This window comes from Neolamprologus brichardi, chromosome 3 (genome assembly GCF_056152115.1).
Source record: "Neolamprologus brichardi isolate AB-2024 chromosome 3, ASM5615211v1, whole genome shotgun sequence".
Classification (NCBI taxonomy): Eukaryota; Metazoa; Chordata; class Actinopteri; order Cichliformes; family Cichlidae; genus Neolamprologus; species Neolamprologus brichardi.
In genome coordinates, this window is record NC_142106.1 from 25720270 (window position 1) to 25743213 (window position 22944).

The 22944-nt window shown below is 38.1% G+C and overlaps 1 protein-coding gene and 1 long non-coding RNA gene across 2 annotated transcripts; one reads left to right on the forward strand and one right to left on the reverse strand.

Annotated features, from left to right (window-relative positions):
• Positions 1 to 8260: 8260 nt before the first annotated feature.
• bmp15 (bone morphogenetic protein 15) lies at positions 8261 to 10933 on the reverse strand. Its single transcript, XM_006806909.3, has 2 exons — positions 10573 to 10933; positions 8261 to 9264 (listed from the first exon to the last, which is right to left on the reverse strand). The coding sequence occupies exons 1-2, from the start codon at positions 10928 to 10930 to the stop codon at positions 8261 to 8263; spliced, it is 1362 nt and encodes a 453-aa protein (XP_006806972.2). The 5' UTR covers positions 10931 to 10933.
• Positions 10934 to 15732: 4799 nt separating this feature from the next.
• Positions 15733 to 16622, forward strand: LOC148104086 (uncharacterized). The gene is made up of 3 exons (XR_015718639.1): positions 15733 to 15795; positions 15964 to 16027; positions 16426 to 16622. It is a non-coding gene; the product is annotated as an uncharacterized LOC148104086 (long non-coding RNA).
• Positions 16623 to 22944: the final 6322 nt, after the last annotated feature.

Consider the following 22944-nt stretch of genomic DNA (forward strand, 5'->3'; position numbering starts at 1 on the left):
AAAATTACCATGACATCCATGTCTATAAATGTAAACTTCTAATCAAAGGTAAACATCGATTTCTTTTCTGACTGTGATAGTTTCCATTTTCATTGTGTCCTGTGCTCATGTGAAACAGTTTCCATCTTTACCGTCACTGAAAAACCCCGAAACACTCACTTTAAGCTACACAAGAAGAGACGCTATAATCGGCTTTTGTTGGCAGATCAGGTCCTTCCTGATCAGCAGCGTCAACAATACAATGAGTGCTGTAACTGATGTGTTTGTTTGGCTTTTTTGGCTCATGTTCATTGCCAAAAAAAGTTTCCACATTACAAAGGGAAAGCAAATCCAGTGAACTTTAATCATCATGTCAGGGTCTTTCTGTTCGAGGCTGCAGCATTGGCTGGCTTCAGCCTTCATGGTGTGACTGTGCCAGTTTTTCTTCCAGCACAGGCAGGCCACTGTCATCAGCTCTGGAAAAAAAAAGCCTGACTAGGCAATGAAACTTGAACTCTCAACTTGAATTCCACTGGACAGCCTGATCGAAGGGTAGCGGACATGACCTCATCTGACCAGCATTCAGTCCTCGTGTGGACTGTGCAGGCTGGTGTTCACAGAAATGGGTTACCCAGAAGGTAATATACATGTGGGAAGGCCTTGAGTGGAAGTCAATAAATGCTCGATAAGTAAATATGGTGAAGGTTCAGCAGTGGCAGCGCTTATCACTTATCTCTCTCTTTAAAAGTAATCAGAAGTAGAATGAGCCAGAGTTATGATAATTTAGAAAAAATCAGGCTCTTTCTTAAGCCTACCTGCCACATCGACAACTCATATATATATATATATATATACACATTTAAATATAGTTTTTATAATTCTTGCCCAAGTGGAGTCTTAAACCTTTAGTTAATTTAAAATTTAAAGCATTTAAAGGACAAAAAAGCCTGTTTTCTGAATTGATAAGTTTATATTACAAAAATATAAAGTAGTTTAAGAACTTCTCATCAGTAAAAACCACAGTTGCCACACAAAAGCTCCTCAAGGGGGAACTCTTAGTATCATTCCCAGCTCCATACTTTCATTCTAGACTTTTAACTTGTTAGGTTCTCAATGGCTTTGATGGAGCCTCTAAGTTTGAGCTTATCTCCCTTTAACACCCCTCTCTGTTCAAGCCAACTGTCTTCTAATTGGCTCCCTGGATTTCTCCTCTGCATGACTTTATACTGATGCAATCAGAAACTAGAAAAACAGACTAACCTAAGTTGCTAAGAACAATAATTGTTAATAATTGAACAATAACTTTTTCATCCATTGGGTTTGACTTAGTCCAGATTAATGTTTCTACCTGCCAAATAGACAAACATCTTTATCCATAAGTTTGGCATTTTAAAGGTGAACCCAAATGCTAAACACTGAATGCAGATTTATTGAATTATTTGTTTTTAATTCAGTGCAGTCCCACATTATTACGTTCAACGATATCAGAACAAGATCTGAGATCAGAAGGTGGACAGTACTCTTATAAACACACACACAATCGCAACTGTAACTAGTCCACATAAAATTATATGTGTATATGTCATATACATGACAATGTAACATGCCTTAGAACAAACATAAATACGATGCTTTTTGCTAAAGTGACTAAGACTTTGTATAAGATTGTGGTTACTTTGTTACCAAATAAAATATTTTTAATAACATAAATGTAACATGTCCATAATATTCTTTGTAACTTTGCTGTGACAGGGCCCCGGTCGTATGTTTTTGTGTTGGTATTAGAATATGAACGAGACCATTATGTTCAAACAAACTCAAACAAAGTTTATTTATTTATTGAGTTATGCAACAAAAGCTAAATGTGACGAATTTAAAACGCTTTTGTACAAACTATAAATTTTGAATTTAAGTTCATCACTTCCAGCTGTAACCTAGTTTTGCTTTGTGCACCAGAGTTACAGAGAAATTATAATCACATGTCGCTGACTTGGATATCTGTGAGAAAGTCTCACATTAAAGCAGATACAATATTTCTCTGATGTTCCTACAGCACATATAAATCAGCTTTTGCAGCAGTTTAATTTCACGGCTGGAAGTGCTAATGAAAAATCTTGTCTGCCTCTTCCAGCTGTGCTTTCTTTTTTCTACTTCAGCAATGGCTTTTTTTTCACCCTGCATCTTTAAACACGTTTATTTTTAGCTTATCGGTAATGTGCTACAGGAACACTATTGACTCTCGTGTTTTGTTTGTCTAATGTGGCACACCATCTACCATTAGTGTATTGATTAGAGATTCGGTGGCACAAATCCAGACAGATAGTTCTCGTTTGTATTCAGGCTGTCTCTAAATTTCATTTCTAAATGTGCTTCTATGTTCAGATTCATTCAGTGAGCCTTGCTGATTCGACCGGAGTGCAAAAACTAAGCAGACAGAGAGAAACACGTTTTAAGTTATTGAGGGATATTTGTGACATTTGGCACTAGCATTTAAAACATCAAAATGACAAATCCTGCTGACTGCAGTGACGCCCTGACATTTAATTTCACAACAAACAAATAACATCAATGTTTTAGTTGAAGAGCAACAAGCCCTAACTTAAAAGAAAGACTGAAGAGCATTTAGTTTAAGCCAAAAAATTAGTCAGTGAAGTCAGAAACTACAACGAGTATAGTTGTAACTAAAAAAAAGAAGCTTTATTTGTTCATAGTAAGCTGTTCTCTCAGACACTTTCTGTCCACTTCACATCCTTGACCTTAACCAAGCGGAGAACTTAAAAGTGAAGCCGAAGCTTACGTGTCAGATCCTCTCTGAGCAAGTCAGTTCTGTTAAAATTTCCAGCTTCAGCAATAAAATAAACACATTTACAGCCAGGTTTTTAGACTTTGTAGCTAATTTAACCCTTCAAAATAACTGTAAACCCCCCCTTAAATTTGCCTCTACAGTTTACAATTATAGAAGTCTGATAGGAGGTGAAAGAGCTAACAAGTACAGACCGTTCTCTCATGTTGTTGCTGTGAGTGTGCGGTGTGTCACCAATTTTATGTACAATGTAAGAACACATGACACACAGTAAACACACAATATGACTACCTTGCTGACACACTTCATCCCCTACCGCACTCACAAACACACACACAATATTCTCATTAACTCATTAACTTTACCTTTAAGCCTTTTAGAGCTTTACAGGTTTATTTGTTCTCCGTATGTGTGTGCGCAGTGTTTATGGGAATCACGGTGGATGTCTTCATGCGTGTGTGCAACATCTGTCAGAGGAGGTTAAGATGAGAAGGACAAAACTGCACACACACACGAAATCCCCCAAAGTAGTTCGCAGGGAGGCCCTGTAAAACGGAATATTTCCCGTCAGTGAGTCATAAAATATTTCCGTAACAGACCAACGCTGCAGGTCCTCGGGCAAAATAACAACTATAGACATGAGTGTAAATAAATTACACATGCCTTACATTTTACAATTCTCCCTGTATTTTATTTTATGTAACCATGATGGTTTGCGTTAAATAACACTATATTCACAAATGAGATTCAAAATGTATAATATATGTACTGTTACTATGTACAAGGTACATAGTTAAAGTGCATTAATGGAAAAAAAGCAGTACTGTGGGTTGGTGAGTAAACATGCATGATCATGTGTGTTTGTGTAAGTAAATGAGAATGAAATCAGTAAAGACTGACATTATCATCAATAAATAAAGAAATAATAATAATAAAAATACAAGGCACCATTCATTACATATACTGAGTCATTAGCTAAGTCAATAAATGATTTGCAAGAGGCGAGCGCATCTAGACATACACTGGACAAGTAAAGGAAAAGGGGATCAATTTATAATAATAATCATGATCATAATAATAATAATAATAATAATAATAATAATAATAATAATAATCATTATTATGATTATTATTATTATTATTATTATTATTATTATTATCTATATTTTATTGGTGAATTATTATTATTGTTGTTGTTGTTGTATTTGCTTGCATTTTAATATACTGTTTTTAGATCTTCTTAAATATTTGTCTTTTTTGTTTGCTAATGTGTCCCACCAGCACTAATCTTTCTTTACACACACACAGGGTCTGTATGTGTGTGTGTGTGTGTATTTTTAATAAATACACACAAATAAATAAATAATATATAAATAAGTTAAATTATTCTATATTTTATTAGTGAATTTTGATTGACTGTTACTGATGCAAAGACAAGGTCTAAGTCTAAATTACAACAATGCAACAATGAAGAAATCCGATCATTACTACTGCCTGAAAATTTTGATTAAATTACATTTAAATGTAATTACATTTGGTGATTGAAGTATCACTGCTTACTGCTACAGATTAAATAATCTTCTGCCTTTTAAATGACGAGTTTTAACCCACCAGTCACACTTTTGTTTTGTTTTGTTTTTTTTAAATAAAAAAATTATTTTTTTTATATCTCTATTTTCTTATTTATGGCTTTAAAACACTCATGAGGGTGTAAATTAAATTATTTAAATGCTTAAATGATTTCTCTGTCTACAAATATTTTGTTTAATAAAAAATTTATGAAAACAGAGGAATTCATAGTTATCAAGTTAGATGTGAGGAAGTGAATAATTTTACTGTCAATAATACTCATTACATACAATAACACGGCTATAATAACAAGGTTCAGAGATGCATTGTTTTCATCTATAACTCCTGGACGTGACACTAAGTTTAAAAAGATGGAAAATTCTGAATGTGACAAAGAGTCAGTGGCACAGCTCCATGAAGATATTATTAATAAAGTGATACTGAACCTCCTTAGGGATTAATAAAGTATTCTGATTCTGAAAGAAGTAAAAATTTCAGCAGTTCAAAAAGAAACACCCTCTGCATGAGAGTCCGTGTGTAATACACGGGGTAAAGGTGCAGCGCTCGTGAGCCTAAAGGACTGCAGGAAGAGCTAAATCTACTTGATCTAAATGTATGTGCGTGTTTGGAGACTGTAAAGTGAAACTAAATGCTGCACAATTTAGGAAAGTTTATTTTATGTATTATCTTCCAAGAAAGATTATAAGAAACAAAAAAACAGGCATGAGAACAACATAAAATACAATAAAATGAGAGTTTTTTTCTAAAAGGGGTCACATTGTACCAGATTTGACCTCCAATTCCCAGTTGTTCTGCTTTACAAAAGAAATATGAAACAATTATATATAACACTCAACCTACATAGATATCCACGTTGAGGTGAGTGTGTCAGTGTCGGTAAACAGTGATGACAGCTTTTCTGTGACCCACTTACAGACACGGACGAACAGAAATGTTTGTGTACACTTAACAGGATGTTTAAAATAAAATTATTGCTCCTTCTTAAAACCCATCACCTCACCGATGGCCTGTTTAGGATTAGATTTATACAAATATATTATATTATATTATATTATATTATATTATATTATATTATATTATATTATATTATACATGACTTTTGTATGCTTGTACAAGCTTGTAGTCCATAAACCTAAATTTAAAAATAAAGTTTTAATCTTAACACTACCTGCCACCTCATCCTCTCTTGTGGCCGGTGTGGATGAATTTGCCTCTAAAAAGCTCAAGAGTCACCTTATAAACTCCATATCTGTAAATAGAAAAGTCATAGGCAGAAACAGTGAGTTTAAGAGGGGATAGATTTATTTTACTGCCAAAGCTCCAGTGACTTCAGTCAAAACTAAATTGAAACTTTTTACTGTTAATATTTTGAAAGCTATAAGACTGCTAAACGATTTACTTATTACCAAAGAAGGCTCCTTTTAATTTGAATTGTTAGCAAAAACACGGATCACAGCCAATGAAGGAGGCCTTTATTGACATTTTTCTCCTCTAATTCCCAGTTGTTCTGCTTTACAAAAGAAATATGAAACAATTATATATAACAATTTTCAATATACAGAGGCTGATGAGGCTGAACTCATTTCTGGGAAGAGGACTTGAGACGAGGTCATGTATTACCAGATCCAAGGCATTAAAAATCAAAAAGATTTATATCAGGTACCAAGACTTCAACTTTATAGCAGTTTTATTGTGTTATCTGGTACTCCCAAAAGGCCTTCAACTTTGATAAAGATGTAGAAAAAAAAGGTTGATTATTTAACTTTTCATAAGGATTTTTTTCTCATCACACTAAAGGAACAAATGGTGCAAATTAAAACATAATAAAATATTTAAAACCGAGCATCATTATCCTGGGTATATTTTTATTCATTAAAGCAGGCTAATGGGCTACATGTGTTTTCCTCTTGATGTGATCCTCCGATTGTGACTCTTAGTAAAACTGAGTTTGAGCCCTTGTCCAGTGTGCTTGTTGTGAATGTGACCTCTGCTGATCTTTAAACCCACATTAAAGGTCATTTACATCCATGAGTGGATGCTTTCAGGCCAAGACATCAACTGCTCGTTGATGTGGAAATACATATAAAGTAAACTTTTGGGTGTTATCTGGACAACTATCATAAGGTCTGAATTTTGGTTTCACAATTTTTGTTGGCATTAATAGAGTTTATTAATTAAATTGTAGTCTTTGTAGTCCAGTCACAGACATTACAAGTAACAAAGAAAAATAAGTTGAATATAAATGATGTGAAAATGAGCACTAAATGCCAACAATGAAGACAATAGACCTCAAATGTCCTGAACTTTGTGTCATGAGGTGATCTGTATGTGTAGTACAGGGCATGCTGTGATTGGTTGACCTGCTTGGCTTCATGTAAATTTCAAAACCTTCCTCAGAGGAATTCCTTTGGAGTGAAGTCAAGGAAAACTTAACCTGGACGCCCCAAAGATCACTGCATGCAAAGCCAATAGAATTAAACCTGCTTACACCCCTGCTTATGTGCTGTGTGCATATTTATAGAGATATGTTTGTTAACTTTACTGTGGGCAATACAAGCATAAAGAATCATGTCAGAATTTCTGCCCATTCCTGTAAACTTCATGCATTTGGGAGAAGAAAAAAAAAAAAGGATAACAGCTCCATCTGTTGGACGCAGTGGGTTAATGCACTTCAACAGCTTAGGAACATCATTCAAATTTAGGACATGATTAAAATGTCAACATCAGCAGATAAAGGCACATTTTTAAAAAGTAGCAGCCGCAGTTTAAGGTTTTAAGCAGTTTTGTAAGGAAACATTAATACTAACAGTTAGCGTTCGGCTCCAAAAGGTCGGTTTTCAGAGCTTTTGGAAAGAACAACACTAGGTTTTTATTTTTTTTAAGCTTCGAATGCTGAAGTAACCTAATCATCTGCTAGCAGTATTTACTGTAAAGAACAAAATGATCAAATCCAGTTGTCTTTGCAGGTCTGTAGGTCTTTTGGAGCTTTTGAACTTTTTAAAAGTAAGTTGTTAAGTAACAACTTTTTTTTTTTTAAAAACACTAAAACTAGCAATAAATAACACTATACAAAATATGCATTTTACTTTATTATTCATTTTCACTTATATAAAATGACACTTTTCCATTACAACACTTTGTTTTCTTTCACACTCAACATCAAGAACGTAACGTCACAACGCCTCTACAGTTACATCCAACAAGGTCAACCCCTTTGTCCATTAAAATTGTTTTTATTTACCTTTTTTTTTTTTTTTAAACAAGCATCTAATTTCCTGCTGAAGAATGCAGCCTGGCATAGTGCCGTCACATTATCCAGATTTTTTTTTTAATGCTGTGAAACAGATTTACACAAAGAACAACACACAGACAGACACACACAGGACGAAAAAGTTCTGTGGATTAAGGTTGAATACTGAGATTTTAAATTTGTTCTGTTTAAATCTTATATGTAGACTGGTGTTTACCCAAAGTTAGTTTATGTATTTGTACATTTGTTATATTTTTGGGACGTTTGGGATAATAATCATTCAGGGTGACCTAACCTGCTTTTTAGTGATCCATAATTTCATCAGCAGTATATTCACCTACAAAGTGCTTTTAGCCACAGAGGGTTTAAAGTACAGTCATTCCACACTGGAAAGTAAGGGCTTTCTTCTGTCTGCAGATCCCGCATTCACATTCAGCATCCACCTTGCTTCAACAGGGACCATGAAACCACACGGAAACCACAACAGCAGCTTCCTCCCTCCAGCATAAAGCTCGTTGTGGTTAGCTGCCAAGCTGAAGCTCAAAACAGTGTCCCATCAGAAATTCTATTCAAGTCTCTTTTTCCTCCCCCACAGTGCAAAGCATATTTAAATCACTTAGACGTGCTCCTCCAAGTCTTTAGCGACACGTGCAAGACTCTGCCACCATGTCGTCCAGCTCCTTGTACTCCACCTTCTTCTTTTGCACGACCAGCACGCTCATGGGCATGTACTTGTAGGGCACGCAGGACGGAGGAGGGACGTCCCCGACGCCCAGGTCATTGATGAGCGTCTGGATTATGGCATGGTTGGGGGAATGGTAGCCATAGTGGAGCACCCTCGGGCAGTCGCCCTGGCAGAACCGAGGGTTGTAGACGGGCGGGGCGATAAAGTAGTGGCCCCAGCCGAGTTCGTCGAAAGACAGGCGGAAAGAGTGGAGCTTGCATCGGTTTTTGGGTGTGTTGGTTTTGTGTTTGTAGCTGGGGATATCAGAGACGATCAAGGATGAGGTGGGGGTGGAGAAGGATGAAGAGGAAGTGGGGGCATTCTTTAGTGCGTCAAGTGAAGGATCCTGAGGCTCTGAAGAATCTTTGGAGCGACGGCGGCGGTGAAGCGAAAGATGCCACTGCCCAATTTGCCTCATGATGCCTTCCCCTTCCGTGCCAAGCAGTTCTCCCATCCAGTCCTTCACCTCCCTCTCCTCCTCCAGGTACAGAAGAAGAGAGGGAACTTCGAGGTGAGGTTCACCGCTCCAGCGTGTCCTCCCTCGAGACAGAATCCTCCACCACCGCAGGAGGCCGTTGCTCTCTTCAGCCAGCTCAGGTTCTGTGCACCAGTACTGGGCAGTGAGGGTCAAGTGCCTCCCCCGGCCTTGATCCTTCCCGCGCAGGACGTGGCTGCTGATGTGTGCAGTGATGTCCGTCTCCGTCCACCGCTCGTGAGGCTCCAAGGTGACCAGACTCTCTGCACCTAGCGCGGTGATCTGAGCCCTGCAGCGGGGCAGCTGGACGGCCTGTTCGCTGCTCAAGTTTGTGGAGGAAGAAGAGGGCGGAGAAGAGCGAAGGTGAACAAAAGAAGCTCTCACCAGTCGCTCTGAGGGGAGAGTGTCGAGGTTGTACTGCACCGTGAAGGTGTAGCAGTGGTCTGAAGAAAAGGAGGAGACGACAAAGTCAATAAATTAGCATCAATCATATCGATCCCTCACTGACTGCTTCAAGTCCTTTGAGCAAAGCAGAGCCAACATTAATATATGTAAAAGCTGTTGTGCAGTACAAAATAATGTAGCGTTTAAGTTTGAGTTTCAGGTTCACGAGTTCTTAGAGATTTTTACAAAATGTACTTAAATGTGTCCTGAAGATGTTCCATCTTCTGAAACAGCTTAAATATCACTTAAATATCTTTATAGTAAAAATGTCTGTCAGAAAAATGTTTGTGTGAGCGCCCCCCCCCCCCCTTAATCATTGAACCCAATTAACTCTACTTGGGTGTAGTGACAATTCTGTTCAGTCAAACTTCTGTTTTGCAGCCCCTGCTGGCCACTGGGAAGATTTAAGACTCTTCTGTAGCAGCTTCACTTTTCAGGCCCTACACTCACTGGTGACCTAACACCTATTTAACAATTTACACAAAAATCTAACCAATATTTTCCTTTTAAATTTCTGGTTGGTATAAATCCATATTGTTGTTTAGCTGTCATAGGTTGAGAAGCAGGGTTCACCCTGGACTGATCACCAAGCTTTCATAGCCTAACCTAACACATAGACAACTGCTCATATTTAGATTCCCCAGTTAACCTGACCTGTGTTTGGACTGTGGGAGAAAGCTGGAGTAAGAGGTGAGAACCTACACAGACACATGGGACTCACAACAGATGCACTGCATGAAAAGTGGGCAAAAAGTGGGAAAAAGTCTTATTTACTTACTGCAGCATCTGTGGACACACTACACTTTGTATGACGTTTGGCTGTTTTGTATTAATGGTATATTTTTATTAATATTTCCCAAACAAACCTCTTCAGTTATCCGAGTAAGTTATCTGACTAGTTTTAGTTCTACGTGGCAGCTGTCTGCCAAAGGTAGCTTTGCTGTGTTTTAACTGCTTCCTGTGAGGTCGCTGGAAGGTCGCACGTGGTTACCACAATACTGAAAAATACATCAAAATCCCTTTTCAGTCACACAGAAACACGAACTAAACTTAAACGAATATCATGGGGAGGCTGGTGCTAAAATAAGCACATGAGTATTACACATCATCTGAGCTCCGATTGACCGTTGACTGAGGTAAAAATCTAATTAACTAAAGGGCAGTTTATTTGGCATGATTTCTTTTCTTCATTTAAATTTAGTCACTGCATGAAACTAATCCTCGGATTCTGTAAATCTGCGGCCACATAAAAACCTCTCCAGCCATTAGTTCGATACTTTTAACAAGATTAGTCAGCTGTTCTTCACCTCCAGACGCGGGCAGGTAATGCACCGATGACGCCGTGGGCCTCAGCAGGCGCACCGTGTTGGAGCCGAACTTCCGGTGCTGTTTGGGCCTGCCGTCCGGTTCGGCTGCGCTGTGGTACAAACTGAGCATGAACTGCAGGTTCTGGTCCGCTTTCTGCTCGTCGGTCAGCGGCCTGTGGTGGTGGCGGTGCGCTCCTCTGTCCTTCGCGCTTTGGTGACTCCGACGACTGCGCCTCAGCGTGGGCTGGTGAGAGGCCATGTTCTGCCCACCGCAAGTGGAACAGAGCAGGAAGACGAAGCAGGACAGGGCGCAGACACGAAGGAAGCCTAAGCTGCGTTTGGCACAGGTCGCCCTCATGTTGGATATAAAACCTCTGGCGCTAGCGAGCTCCACCAACGAGGCTAGAGTTGGCAAACATCGTCCGCGCGGCCTAAAGGCGTCATTTACAGGCTCACCTGCTCGCTCGCCATTTTAGACCTTACAAACAACTTCCTGAAATTGGCGGTGACCCCAATTAAACCTTCGGACGTGCACGAAAGGAAGCCACGTGAGTGTGCGTAAAAATGATGTTACGAGATCCTTTTATGATTTTTATAGCACAATTTAAAAATATTCAGACTCAGAGTCAGATGTGTTAAAGGGCTCCAATCAGAATTTGATTTGGGACCCACAGCTACACCCACATATCTCTCTATCCACTTCAGCACCCCGGCAGTATTAACTTTATATTGATCATGTTTGATCGTTGGCATCGATGGCACTGTCAGGCTGACCGGTGTGTTGGGAAGCAATTAAAACGAGCAAAAACAAAATTAGGTGTTTTAATTGCTTTTCAAATGACCAGCAAATGATTTAAGACGAATCTAAATATGATTTTCTTACATAAATCGCAAATGCAAAAACAGACATTATGCGTTAAAAGGAATTTAAATAGGTAAACCCAGAACAATCATTAAAATACAAAATATTTAAGTAGACATGCTTGTTTTAGATTATTATGATGTAAAGTGTCATGACGATATTGTTCAAGAGTATTTTTTGTACAGTTACTACAACAGTTTCTTTTGAAAATCACCGCTTCACTTGCAGCCTCCCTTTTTCATTTTTAATTCACAGAAATACGTTTGACTGTATTTATTTCAAAAGCATTGAGGCTGCAGGCCTGTGTCACTAGTTGCCAACTAGGATCTCGTTCCTTCAGCCTTTGAATCTTTTAAGACAAGATGCGACAGAAAGTTTGTTTTTGTTTTTATTGTGGATGGAACATAAAAAGAATTAGAAGTACAAAAGTAGTGTGAAATGACGCGCTTAGCAAGATTGAACAAAGTGTCTAGAAGGTGCATGAAAATAAAAAATCCTCCTTAGTGGGTGAAAAAAGCAAATAACTATTACGTGAATTTCGATGTTTTCATTTTATAATGTAGTCAAAAGCAAACCAGTAAAACCATTAGACCGTTTATGATCTGTTGTAATACACATGGCTATGTTTGATATCCGTATTACTGCTCTACCCAGCAGTCATTTGTGTATGTGGTTTTCTTTTCAATGTATTTTAAAATGACACATTTCAAGTCATTAATTTTTTTTATCAGTTTTTACAAGATGCCAGACGTACAGTGGGGCAAAAAAGTATTTAGTCAGCCACCGATTGTGCAAGTTCCCCCACTTAAAATGATGACAGAGGTCAGTAATTTGCACCAGAGGTACACTTCAACTGTGAGAGACAGAATGTGAAAAAAAAATCCATGAATTCACATGGTAGGATTTGTAAAGAATTTATTCGTAAATCAGGGTGGAAAATAAGTATTTGGTCACCTCAAACAAGGAAAATCCCTGGCTCTCACAGACCTGTAACGTCTTCTGTAAGAAGCTTTTCTGTCCCCCACTCGTTACCTGTATGAATGGCACCTGTTTGACCTCATCATCTGTATAAAAGACACCTGTCCACAGCCTCAACCAGTCAGACTCCAAACTCTGCCATGGCCAAGACCAAAGAGCTTTCGAAGGACACCAGGAAAAGAATTGTAGACCTGCACCAGACTGGGAAGAGTGAATCTACAATAGGCAAGCAGCTTGGTGTGAAAAAATCAACTGTGGGAGCAATCATCAGAAAATGGAAGACATACAAGACCACTGATAATCTCCCTCGATCTGGGGCTCCACGCAAGATCTCATCCCGTGGGGTCAAAATGATCATGAGAACGGTGAGCAAAGATCCCAGAACCACACGGGGGGACCTGGTGAATGACCTGCAGAGAGCTGGGACCAAAGTAACAAAGGTCACCATCAGTAACACACTACAACGGCAGGGAATCAAATCCCGCAGTGCCAGACGTGTTCCGCTGCTGAAGCCAGTGCATGTCCAGGCCCGTCTGAAGTTTGCCAGAGAGCACATGGATGATACAGCAGAGGATTGGGAGAATGTCATGTGGTCAGATGAAACCAAAGTAGAACTTTTTGGTATAAACTCAACTCGTCGTGTTTGGAGGAAGAAGAATACTGAGTTGAATCCCAAGAACACCATACCTACTGTGAAGCATGGGGGTGGAAACATCATGCTATGGGGCTGTTTTTCTGCCAAGGGGACAGGACGACTGATCCGTGTTAAGGACAGAATGAATGGGGCCAAGTATCGTGAGATTTTGAGCCAAAACCTCCTTCCATCAGTGAGAACTTTGAAGATGAAACGAGGCTGGGTCTTCCAACATGACAATGATCCAAAACACACCGCCCGGGCAACAAAGGAGTGGCTCCGTAAGAAGCATTTGAAAGTCCTGGAGTGGCCTAGCCAGTCTCCAGACCTCAACCCCATAGAAAATCTGTGGCGGGAGTTGAAAGTCCGTGTTGCTCGGCGACAGCCCCAAAACATCACTGCTCTTGAGAAGATCTGCATGGAGGAATGGGCCAAAATACCAGCTACTGTGTGTGCAAACCTGGTAAAGACCTATAGTAAACGTTTGACCTCTGTTATTGCCAACAAAGGTTATGTTACAAAGTATTGAGTTGTATTTTTGTTATTGACCAAATACTTATTTTCCACCCTGATTTACGAATAAATTCTTTACAAATCCTACCATGTGAATTCATGGATTTTTTTTTTCACATTCTGTCTCTCACAGTTGAAGTGTACCTCTGGTGCAAATTACTGACCTCTGTCATCATTTTAAGTGGGGGAACTTGCACAATCGGTGGCTGACTAAATACTTTTTTGCCCCACTGTATGTGTGTGTAGGTGTGTCTATATTTTTACAACAGGTGATCCAAGAATATTTTTTTAGTCCTTTTCCAGATGTACAATTACAGTGCCCATTGTAAAAGTTCATGAAGCCATATTTTATTTACAATAGAACACAGAAGAAATATCAAATGTTTAAACTGGGAAAATGTATCTCTTAAGAAAAAAAGGGTAATTTTCAAATTTGATGGCAGAAACATATTTCAAAAACTAAACGGGGTCATGTTTACCACATATTCAGCTGCTCAACACTCCTGGGTTTTCTCGAGGAAGCTCCAATTCCATAGGCACTAATGCATCCACATATTATTAGAGATGGAGGCTTTTGCATTGAGTGCTGATACTAAACTGGATGGTTCCTCTCCTCTTATCTGGAGGATGTGACATCCATTTTTTCCTAAAGAATTTCACATTTTGATTTCTGGAAGTGCTCCCATGCCCATGCAGTGATTTTCAGGCTAGAATCATGAGGGCCTGAAGATCACGGACATCTCATATTGACTTAGATACACACACAGATTTCTGAACTTTTTGATGCTATTATACATTGTATATCATGAAATTGTAGATCAAGCCTTTATAATTTTGCACTGAGAAGCATTATTCTTTCAAATTGTTCAACTATTTATAGATGCATTTTTTGCAGACAAACCTCTCCACTGTAAAATCTAATATTGTGTTTAATTAAAATTATTAAATAGGCTGAACTTAATTTTTATCAATTTGTTATTAGAACTCGATTTAAATAAGTTACAGTACTTTTTATGCAAAAACGCTGATAAACTCAATTTATTTGAGTTGTCTTAACTTAGAAAAACTAAGATGGAAGTTTTGCTTCTCAGTGCGGAAGGATGAAAGATGTGTTTTGAAAATGCCACGTTATTACCGTCCTCCTCCCTAGCACAGATCAGTCTGCATGTTCATGGTGCCAGCATTTGTTATGGAATATGTTGAGCAAATCTGGAAAAGCTTCAGCTCAAGATATTATTGTTGTCATTGCTGTGGATCTTTACCTGATACACTGACTTGGTGAGTAAATGTTTACTCTTCTTCAAACTGATTTTGTGGCTTCTCTTAGTTTAGCACCAGGTTTATAATCTTGCTAGATAGTTAGTGTTAGCCTAGCGTTGCTGCTGCGGCTGGGCTCATGTTACTTAAAAATTAACACCACAGCCTTAAAAACCTTACATAAAAATATGTCTGTGAAATTTTCTGTTGATTGTTTGAAATAAAAAAGTGAGATAAGAGCCCAGACAAAATTCCTCGGGAGGTGTAGCCATTAGGGGTGTGGGGGTATTTTCAATCCATAGCCATAACTAACTAACTAATTATATATATATATATATATATATATATATATATATATCATGTTTAACCTGAGTAGCAAAAGACCGCAGGGGGTTGAAAACAATAAGCCAGGAGTTAGCTGTGCTCGCGGACTCTATCAAGCCTTGACCTCCCGGTCAGCTATCACGCTGGTGGATAACAGAACTCTCCGAAAACGTGGAAGCACTTTTGCAAATATGTGATATTTTGATAAATTAAGTAGATTTTTGAGCATTACACAGCTACATTCTCACCTGAAAATATCTTAAAAGGTTATTTTGTGACCCAGAAAGGGTACTCTGGGGAAAAGGAGGATCGCATTTGTCGGCCACGGTTGTCGGAGCCTGTGTACTTGTAAGCACGGCAATGGCAGAGGAGCGCGGCTAAAAAAACTTATTACTTTTTCTGGGTCACAAAATAAACTTTTAAGATATTTTCAGGCGAGAATGTAGCTGTGTAAAGTTCCAATATCTGCTCAATTTATCAAGACAAATCTAGACTTCATTTAACAACATAAGCAAACTCTATGTCACAATAATTGCACAGCCATTAAGGATCAAATCAACTTCTGAAAAATGTTCTGTTTTTTCTCTCTCTGCTTGCTTCTTACTGTCTTTGAGGCTCGGGACCAGCACCCCTGCTGTTGGACAGAAAGACATCAGTAAGTATTTTGGTTTTCCAATATATTAGCAACTGTCAGTGACATTTATATTAATCAGGCTGAACTTTAATCATACTTTAGATCAGCCTGTTTTACTTATTGTTTTATTTGCGCTTTGGTTTGGGGAAGTTGTTTCTTTACTGATCTTTTCCTGTCTTCTGTTATTAGACTTGAGATATGGCTGCACTATGCTGTTGCTGGTGACTCCAGTTAATTCTACAAGACATGCTGTGTAAGTAAACAAACAACAACTGTTTGGTCTGCATTTTTTGAAAGATCACATCCCCCAAACTTAGTTTAGAGGGTCTACACTGTATATAGTGAAGTCTGCAAGTTTTCTAACAGCAAAATTTGTTTTGTGCCCAAATCATTTCGCAGATCATTAGAATGAAAGTTATTGGCTGTGTTTGCATAGCCCTTTTTAAAATCATGCTTTCATGACATTATTGTGTGTCGGGTGGTGGTCAGGGCTTTCCAGACTGACAAGTGGGACATTGAATGTCACCTCTCCGGTGGGGTGGGAGCCTGAGATTGTGTAAATTGGAGTCTGTTTTATACCAAATGCAGAAAAAAATGTTTTAAGAAAGCAATTAAGTTCATGTTCCAAAAAATATGATTGTTTGCTTGCAGGACAACAGGAGAGATGAGTCCTCCGTCACAGATGGTGTGGTCAGTGAAGATGGTCGCCTGCAGGTTCAAGCTCATTGCATCTCCAACCCACATCCACTGCCACTGTACTTAAGGGAAGTTAAAGACTTTCTTCTGCACCTACATTTGGATCACCTCGATCCATGACAGTCATTCAGGCAGTAATGCCTGGACTGGAAACAAGCATCCTTAAAACATTACAACATTCCAGCTCCTGTGGTGGAATGAAAAACAAATGTGTTTAAATCAGAGACTGCACTTGTGACACAACAACAAATTTTTTATTTTGATTATATAAGTAATGTAAGTACAAAACAAACTTGTGGTAGGCCTAAGCTTATTTTCAGAATAATTATATGTGAGACTTGGTTTCATTGTAAGATTATAACAGTGATGGCAATATAATTGTTTGTTGTTCAGCAGAACAGTGTCCAGTAGGGCTGCACGATTAATCGTTAGAAAATTGCAATCTCAATTCATACTTATGTGTGATCTCATTTCCAAATGACAACGATTTAAAAAAAAAAAAAAAAGACGACGACGATTGTACCGCATTTTGATCCGGGACGTAATCTGCATGAAAACAAGCGCTCACTCTTCCTGCTCAACAAATGACAAGGGCGGAGCCTTATACCACGTGATACAGAAGCTGGCTGCTAAAATTGAAAAAACAACGGAGAACACGTCAGGGATGACGAGAAAGTGACTGGAGAAAATCCGTCCTGGTCAACCACCCAAACATCAATAACGGGAACCTTATACAGCACTTCCCTATACTCGTCGAACTCCCGCAGGCACAAAGAAATTACGGAGGCTATTACTTATCACCTGACCAAAGATATGGCTCCATCAACACTGTGCAAAACGAGGGATTTAGGAAAATGATCAACACCCTAGACAAACGCCACACAGTGCCATCCTGCAACTATTTTTCTATTGTTGCACTACCTGCTCTATACATGAGTGTTGAGCAACGGTGGAGACGGAATTTCAAGCAGTACAACATTTTGCGGCAACGACAAAATGTGAGACATTTTATTGTTTTTATGTTTATTTATTGTTTTTATGTTCAGTCTCAACTGTTACGAAGTTGATGTGCAGTTAATAAGTGCAATAAATATTTATACTGGAAAAGGAAATCGTGAGAGAATCGTGATCTCAATCCTTAGCAAAAAAATCGTGGTTCTCATTTTATGCAAAATCGTGCAGTCCTAGTGTCCAGTATGTTGGCTGTTATACTTTTTCACATTTGAAAATAAAAGTTGGGCTGATTTTAACATCATTACAAAAAGTGTTGTTAATTATTTTTTAATCATCAATCATCAGGTTACCACAAATTGTTTTTTCATTTAGTTGAACTTGAAATGTTTGTCAGTAGGTAAACAATTAATATTGTACAGTCAGAAATATTAAGTTATTCTTAATACTGCAGACTTGCAATGAATAAGTTGTCCTAACAGTCATCTTAAGTAAAACTTTACTAAATTTCTTTGAGGCAACGAGTTTACTTTTTTTTTTTTTTTAGTTCTGTGAACTAATTAGATTTTACAGTGTCTGTCTTTACTTCTGAGAAACTTTGAATCGCTATCATAAATACCTAATCACGTTACTGACATTTTAACAATCAGTTTAATTAGCTGTAAATTTTCTTCGACCTTTTAAGTACCACTTCATTTTCCAGCCTTCCAGCCTTTCCTAACTTTTTTGAGATATGTTGCTACCATGAAATTCAAAATGAGACAATTTTGCTCAGGACAAAGTAAAATATCTTATTTTAAACATCTGAAATATTTTCTGTGTTATACTGTGAGTAAAATATGGGTTTATGAGGTTTGCAAATAATTGTATTCTGTTTTTATTTGCATTTTACAAAGTGTCACAACTTATTTGGAATCGGAAAATCAGTAAAGAGTAACTATATATTTACTGGTCATGCTGAACCTCAGTAGCACAATATTAAACAGCGTAGATAAAGGATGTAGTATAAATAGGAAGGCAGGCATGGCTTTTCTCACTGTTTGGTTTAGTTTTTCACTAGCTGTTTAGTGTTATTTTTCTGTATGAAAAGCTTTTTACTTTCACATTTCTCACAAATTACTACAGTCTAGTCAGCAATTCTAGAAGCTAAATAAAATAATTACCTGCAATAGAGTATGTCTAACTTCAATTTTCACAAATGAAAAATGTTTTTTTTTTTATTCATTTTGCAGTTTTCAGACAGTTATTCACAGCAACATGGTAAGCATCCAAGAAAAAAGTTCTTCAAGTTTTAAGTTAACCCTGTTGGTTTCCTCCTCTCAGCTATACAGTAAATACACATAACAGACAGCACTGCCCTCATTTTTTTCAACAACAAACATTCATTTTTGCTTTAAACCAGTTGTCTGCACCATTAGATGTGCCCTGAGTTGGACATCTGCCAAGGTCATCTTTTGAAATAATTGCAGTTCCTAAAAAGAAAACACAAAAAAAAATATATATAATACAGAATACAAATTTTAGGATTGTCCAAAATATTCTTGTTTTTGGAAATATTTTGTTTTTTTCATGTTACCAGTAGATTAGCAGAGTGGTGAACTATATTGGCTCGTTCATGCCACATTAGGGTTAGGGTTAGACACTTCACCCGTTGGCTACTGGTGGTGGTCAGAGGGCCCGGTGGCACCAGTGTCTGGCAGCATCGCCTCTATCAGTGTGCCCCAGGGTGGCTGTGGCTACAATGTAGCTTGCCATCACCAGTGTGTGAATGTGTGTGTGAATGGGTGGATGACTGAATGTGTAAAGTGCCTTGGGGTCCTTAGGACTAGTAAAGCGCTATACAAATACAGGCCATTTACCATTTGCTTACGGTAATTTACTTTCTACTAAATCTATGGAGTTGCTTTTTTATGCAGTTAACTAGAATACATTTGCAATACAAATGTCATTAAAAATACATTTATAGACAATGCACTCAAAACATTTTTGGAGGTAAAATAAATCTGTAATTGGAAGGTTAAACAGTTTTGTTTTCAAATCAGAAAGTTTGGTTTTGAGTCGAATCTTGTGAATGGGATATTCACAAAAACATTGCAGCTTTACAACATCATCAGTTAATCAAAAGATAGACGCAAGTCCATAGAAAGCATTCAACATAATTTATCTGATAGTAGGGCATGGAGCTGCTGGCATGCAATTGAATTCACAACTTTATGTTACTTTCAATAAAGTATTTTCCAATGTCTAAAGTCTAGCTCTCTTTTAATGAAAATTCTATTTACTGAATAATGAAGACATAAGAAGGATTTTATATATTAAAGAAATTAATGGCCCAATTACCTCGGATTCGTTTTAGACCCACAGAAAAAATTTAAATAACAACAATAAAAAAACTTCACCCTCAATAAAAATGAAGAAATAAATCTGAGTAAAATTCAAATCAAATACATTCAATCATATGTTTATTTATATAAATAATGATTCATTAATGAAAATGTGCTGGTATTATTATGTATACCACTCAAGTACATTTCATATAAAAAGATTCCATTAAATTTACCATTTTAAATTTCACTTGGAAAAATGTACCTGTACACTACATTTGCATAAATATTTTATTTTGAATGTCGACTACTAAAAAAAATGTTATTTGAGAACCTTAAAAAAAGTACTTTGGCCAAACTTGTTTTTATTTAGTTATCTCAATTCTGACTTGGGGATCAGAGATTTTCATTTAGTCCAATACAAAAAGTTTAATTCAGTATTTATATTGCCTAAAGCGACAAAAAGTGAGCTTTATACAGTAGAGTAAAAAACAAAAACAAAAAAACAAGTGAAACCCCTAACTATAAGAGCACCAATTTGTGAAAGTGGGAAGGAAGAACTCTTGTTTATCAAGAAGAGACCTTCAGGAGAATCATGCTTATGTTCTGTTGTGACAAAATACAAACTACAATGAGAATGGATAAATGTACATGACATGTAGTAGTAGTATGAGGGATAAATGAAGTGTAAGAAAAATGCCTGGTGCACCATGGGAAGTCCTCCAGCAGCCTGAACTGGTGTAACTGAGGGAGGATTCAGGGTCACCTGATCCAGCCCTAACTGTATGCTTTATGAAAAAGGTTTAAAACTTAAAGTAGAGATACTGTCTGACTTACAAATCCAAACTGGGAGCTGGTTCCATAGAAGAGGGACCTGAAAGCTGAAGTCTCGCCCTCTCATTCTACTTTTAAATATTCTAGGAACAGCAAATAAGCTTGCAGTCTGAGAGCAAAGTGCTCTAATACAATAACATCGTAGTACAAGGTTTATAAGATATAATGGAACAGATTACTCGGTACTTAGCATGTAAGTAGAAGGAATTTAAATAAAAGTCTGAATTTAACTGTGAACCAATGAAAAGAAGCTAATCTGAGATAAGAATGATCAGTACTCTCATTGTTCTATATCAACTGTAAATTTTATGCTGACACACACATCTGTAAAGGGTTGCTGTTGCTGTTACGCTTTGGCTCCATCTGTTGGTACACAAATACAAAACAAAAACTTGCATCACATTTTTATTGGGATTTTTTCTTATTCTATGATAACATATAAATATAATCTGAAAGAGCAACTGTTACATAAAAAAAAATTAAAGATAGAATAGAATAAACTTTTATCATCCCACAGATGAGAATATATATGTATAAATTAGTGCTGTCAGCGTTAATCTCGTTAAAATGACGTTAACACCATAACCGCATTAACGCAGCAAATCTCCGTTAGTAAGTTATCACAGATCGTCCCCATGTGTTAACAAGCTAACCATGCTCATTGGTTGCCAGTAAATTTTAGGGTTTGTTTTAAAATTTTAGTTGTAACCTTCAGAACTCTGTGCGGTGAAGCTCCCCAGTATATCTCTGACCTGTTGAAACCTTATGCTTCATCCCGAGTACTTAGGTCGTCAGGTCAGAGGTTACTGGTGGTCCCATGTACTAGGTTTTTAAAACGGGGGGATCAGGCTTTTCAGGCACTGGCACCAAGGTTGTGGAACTCCCTGCCATTGTCTTTACGCTGTCTAGTCTCCATTGACTCCTTTAAAAAGCAGCTGAGGTAGTTTTTATACAAACAAGCTCTTAATTATTTTTTTCACTGTTTTATGTTATTTTATTTGTATTTCTGATTTTATTGTGAAGCACTTTGTTATTTTTATCTGTGAAATGTGCTATATAAATGAATTTTACTTACTTACTTACTAACGTGTTGACGCCGTGCAGGCCCAGGCATGGGGCGATTCGCGATAAATTGCTAACGGAGATGTAATTTTAACAAGATTAACCCTGACAGCACTATACAATATGAGTAACAGAAACGAAGATAAAATCCATTATTGAGGTGTTTGGCCAGCCACAATCCACTAGCACAAATCTAGGTTCCCCTGCGCGCTGAGGATGTCCCCAAAACCGCCGTCATTACACCTTTCGGCCTTTTCGAGTTTCTGCGCATGCCTTTTGGCCTGAAAGGTGCCGCCCAAACCTTCCAGCGATTGATGGACTCGGTCTTGCGTGGCCTGCCCTTTGTTTTTCTATATCTTCATGATATACTGGTGGCCAGCAGCTCGGAGGAGCAGCACATGTTCCATCTGCGTCAGGTTTATCGGCGTTTGGCGGTGCATGTGTCACACAGTGGAAATTTGTATTTATTTTGTATATTGTTTTTATTCTGATTTTTAGTGTTTATTTATGAGTGTTGTTTCATGTGCATGGTTTTATTCTGTTTTTATTGCATGGTTTTTAGTGTTTTATGTGACGTAGTTTTTAATCCACTGTGGACTGGCTACACATGGAACAAATTCGCTGATAGGGACCACCTGCTGAGGCATGGGTGTGTCCAGAGGTGGCTTATCAGCTGTGTAAAGACCTTTTAAAAGCAGGCTAGCTGATCACTGAGGAAAAAAAAGGCCCCAGACTGGAAGGTGAATGCTAGATGGCCAGTGTGACACGACGACCCAGTCCTGACCTCATGGAATGGCAACAGTAGGAGACAACGCGTGTGATTGGCAGCACTCACTGCATTTGTGAGTAGGGTCTCTACTGTTGTTTACTGGGTGCAGCTGGATTGGGAGAGGGTCGCCATGAGCCAGGGCTACTTCTGCGACCATTGTTCTAGCCCCTGTTTGTTTTTTTGCAGGACACCGACGCAAGGGGAGCTGTGGCGGTGGTCGCATGAGGGATTCGGGTGCAGAACGCAAGCTGGGCTGGGATATGATGGGCCCGTGGAAGGACAAGAAGATGGGAGGCTCTTCCTTGTCTGCCGAAGACAGGGCTGGTGTGGACTCTGCTCTAAAGCCGGAATTCCTGGCCTGCTGATGGACCCATAATGAACATGTGGCATAATTATAGCAGGGGTTTTTTAGTGAATGTAGAAAATGGTAGTTTTATGGGTTTTAGAATTGATTTATTTAGTTTTAGTAGATTGACAACATTTTATTACGTACATTTTAAGGGTGTTTTTTTAAATTTGTGCTCCCGAGCCTAG

Coding starts and splice junctions, on each gene's coding strand:
- bmp15 (XM_006806909.3), bottom strand. CDS start 10,930: ATGAGGGCGACCTGTGCCAAACGCAGCTTAGGCTTCCTTCGTGTCTGC. Junction 9,265..10,572: donor TTACCTGCCCGCGTCTGGAG/GTGAAGAACAGC, acceptor CCTTTTCTTCAG/ACCACTGCTACACCTTCACG.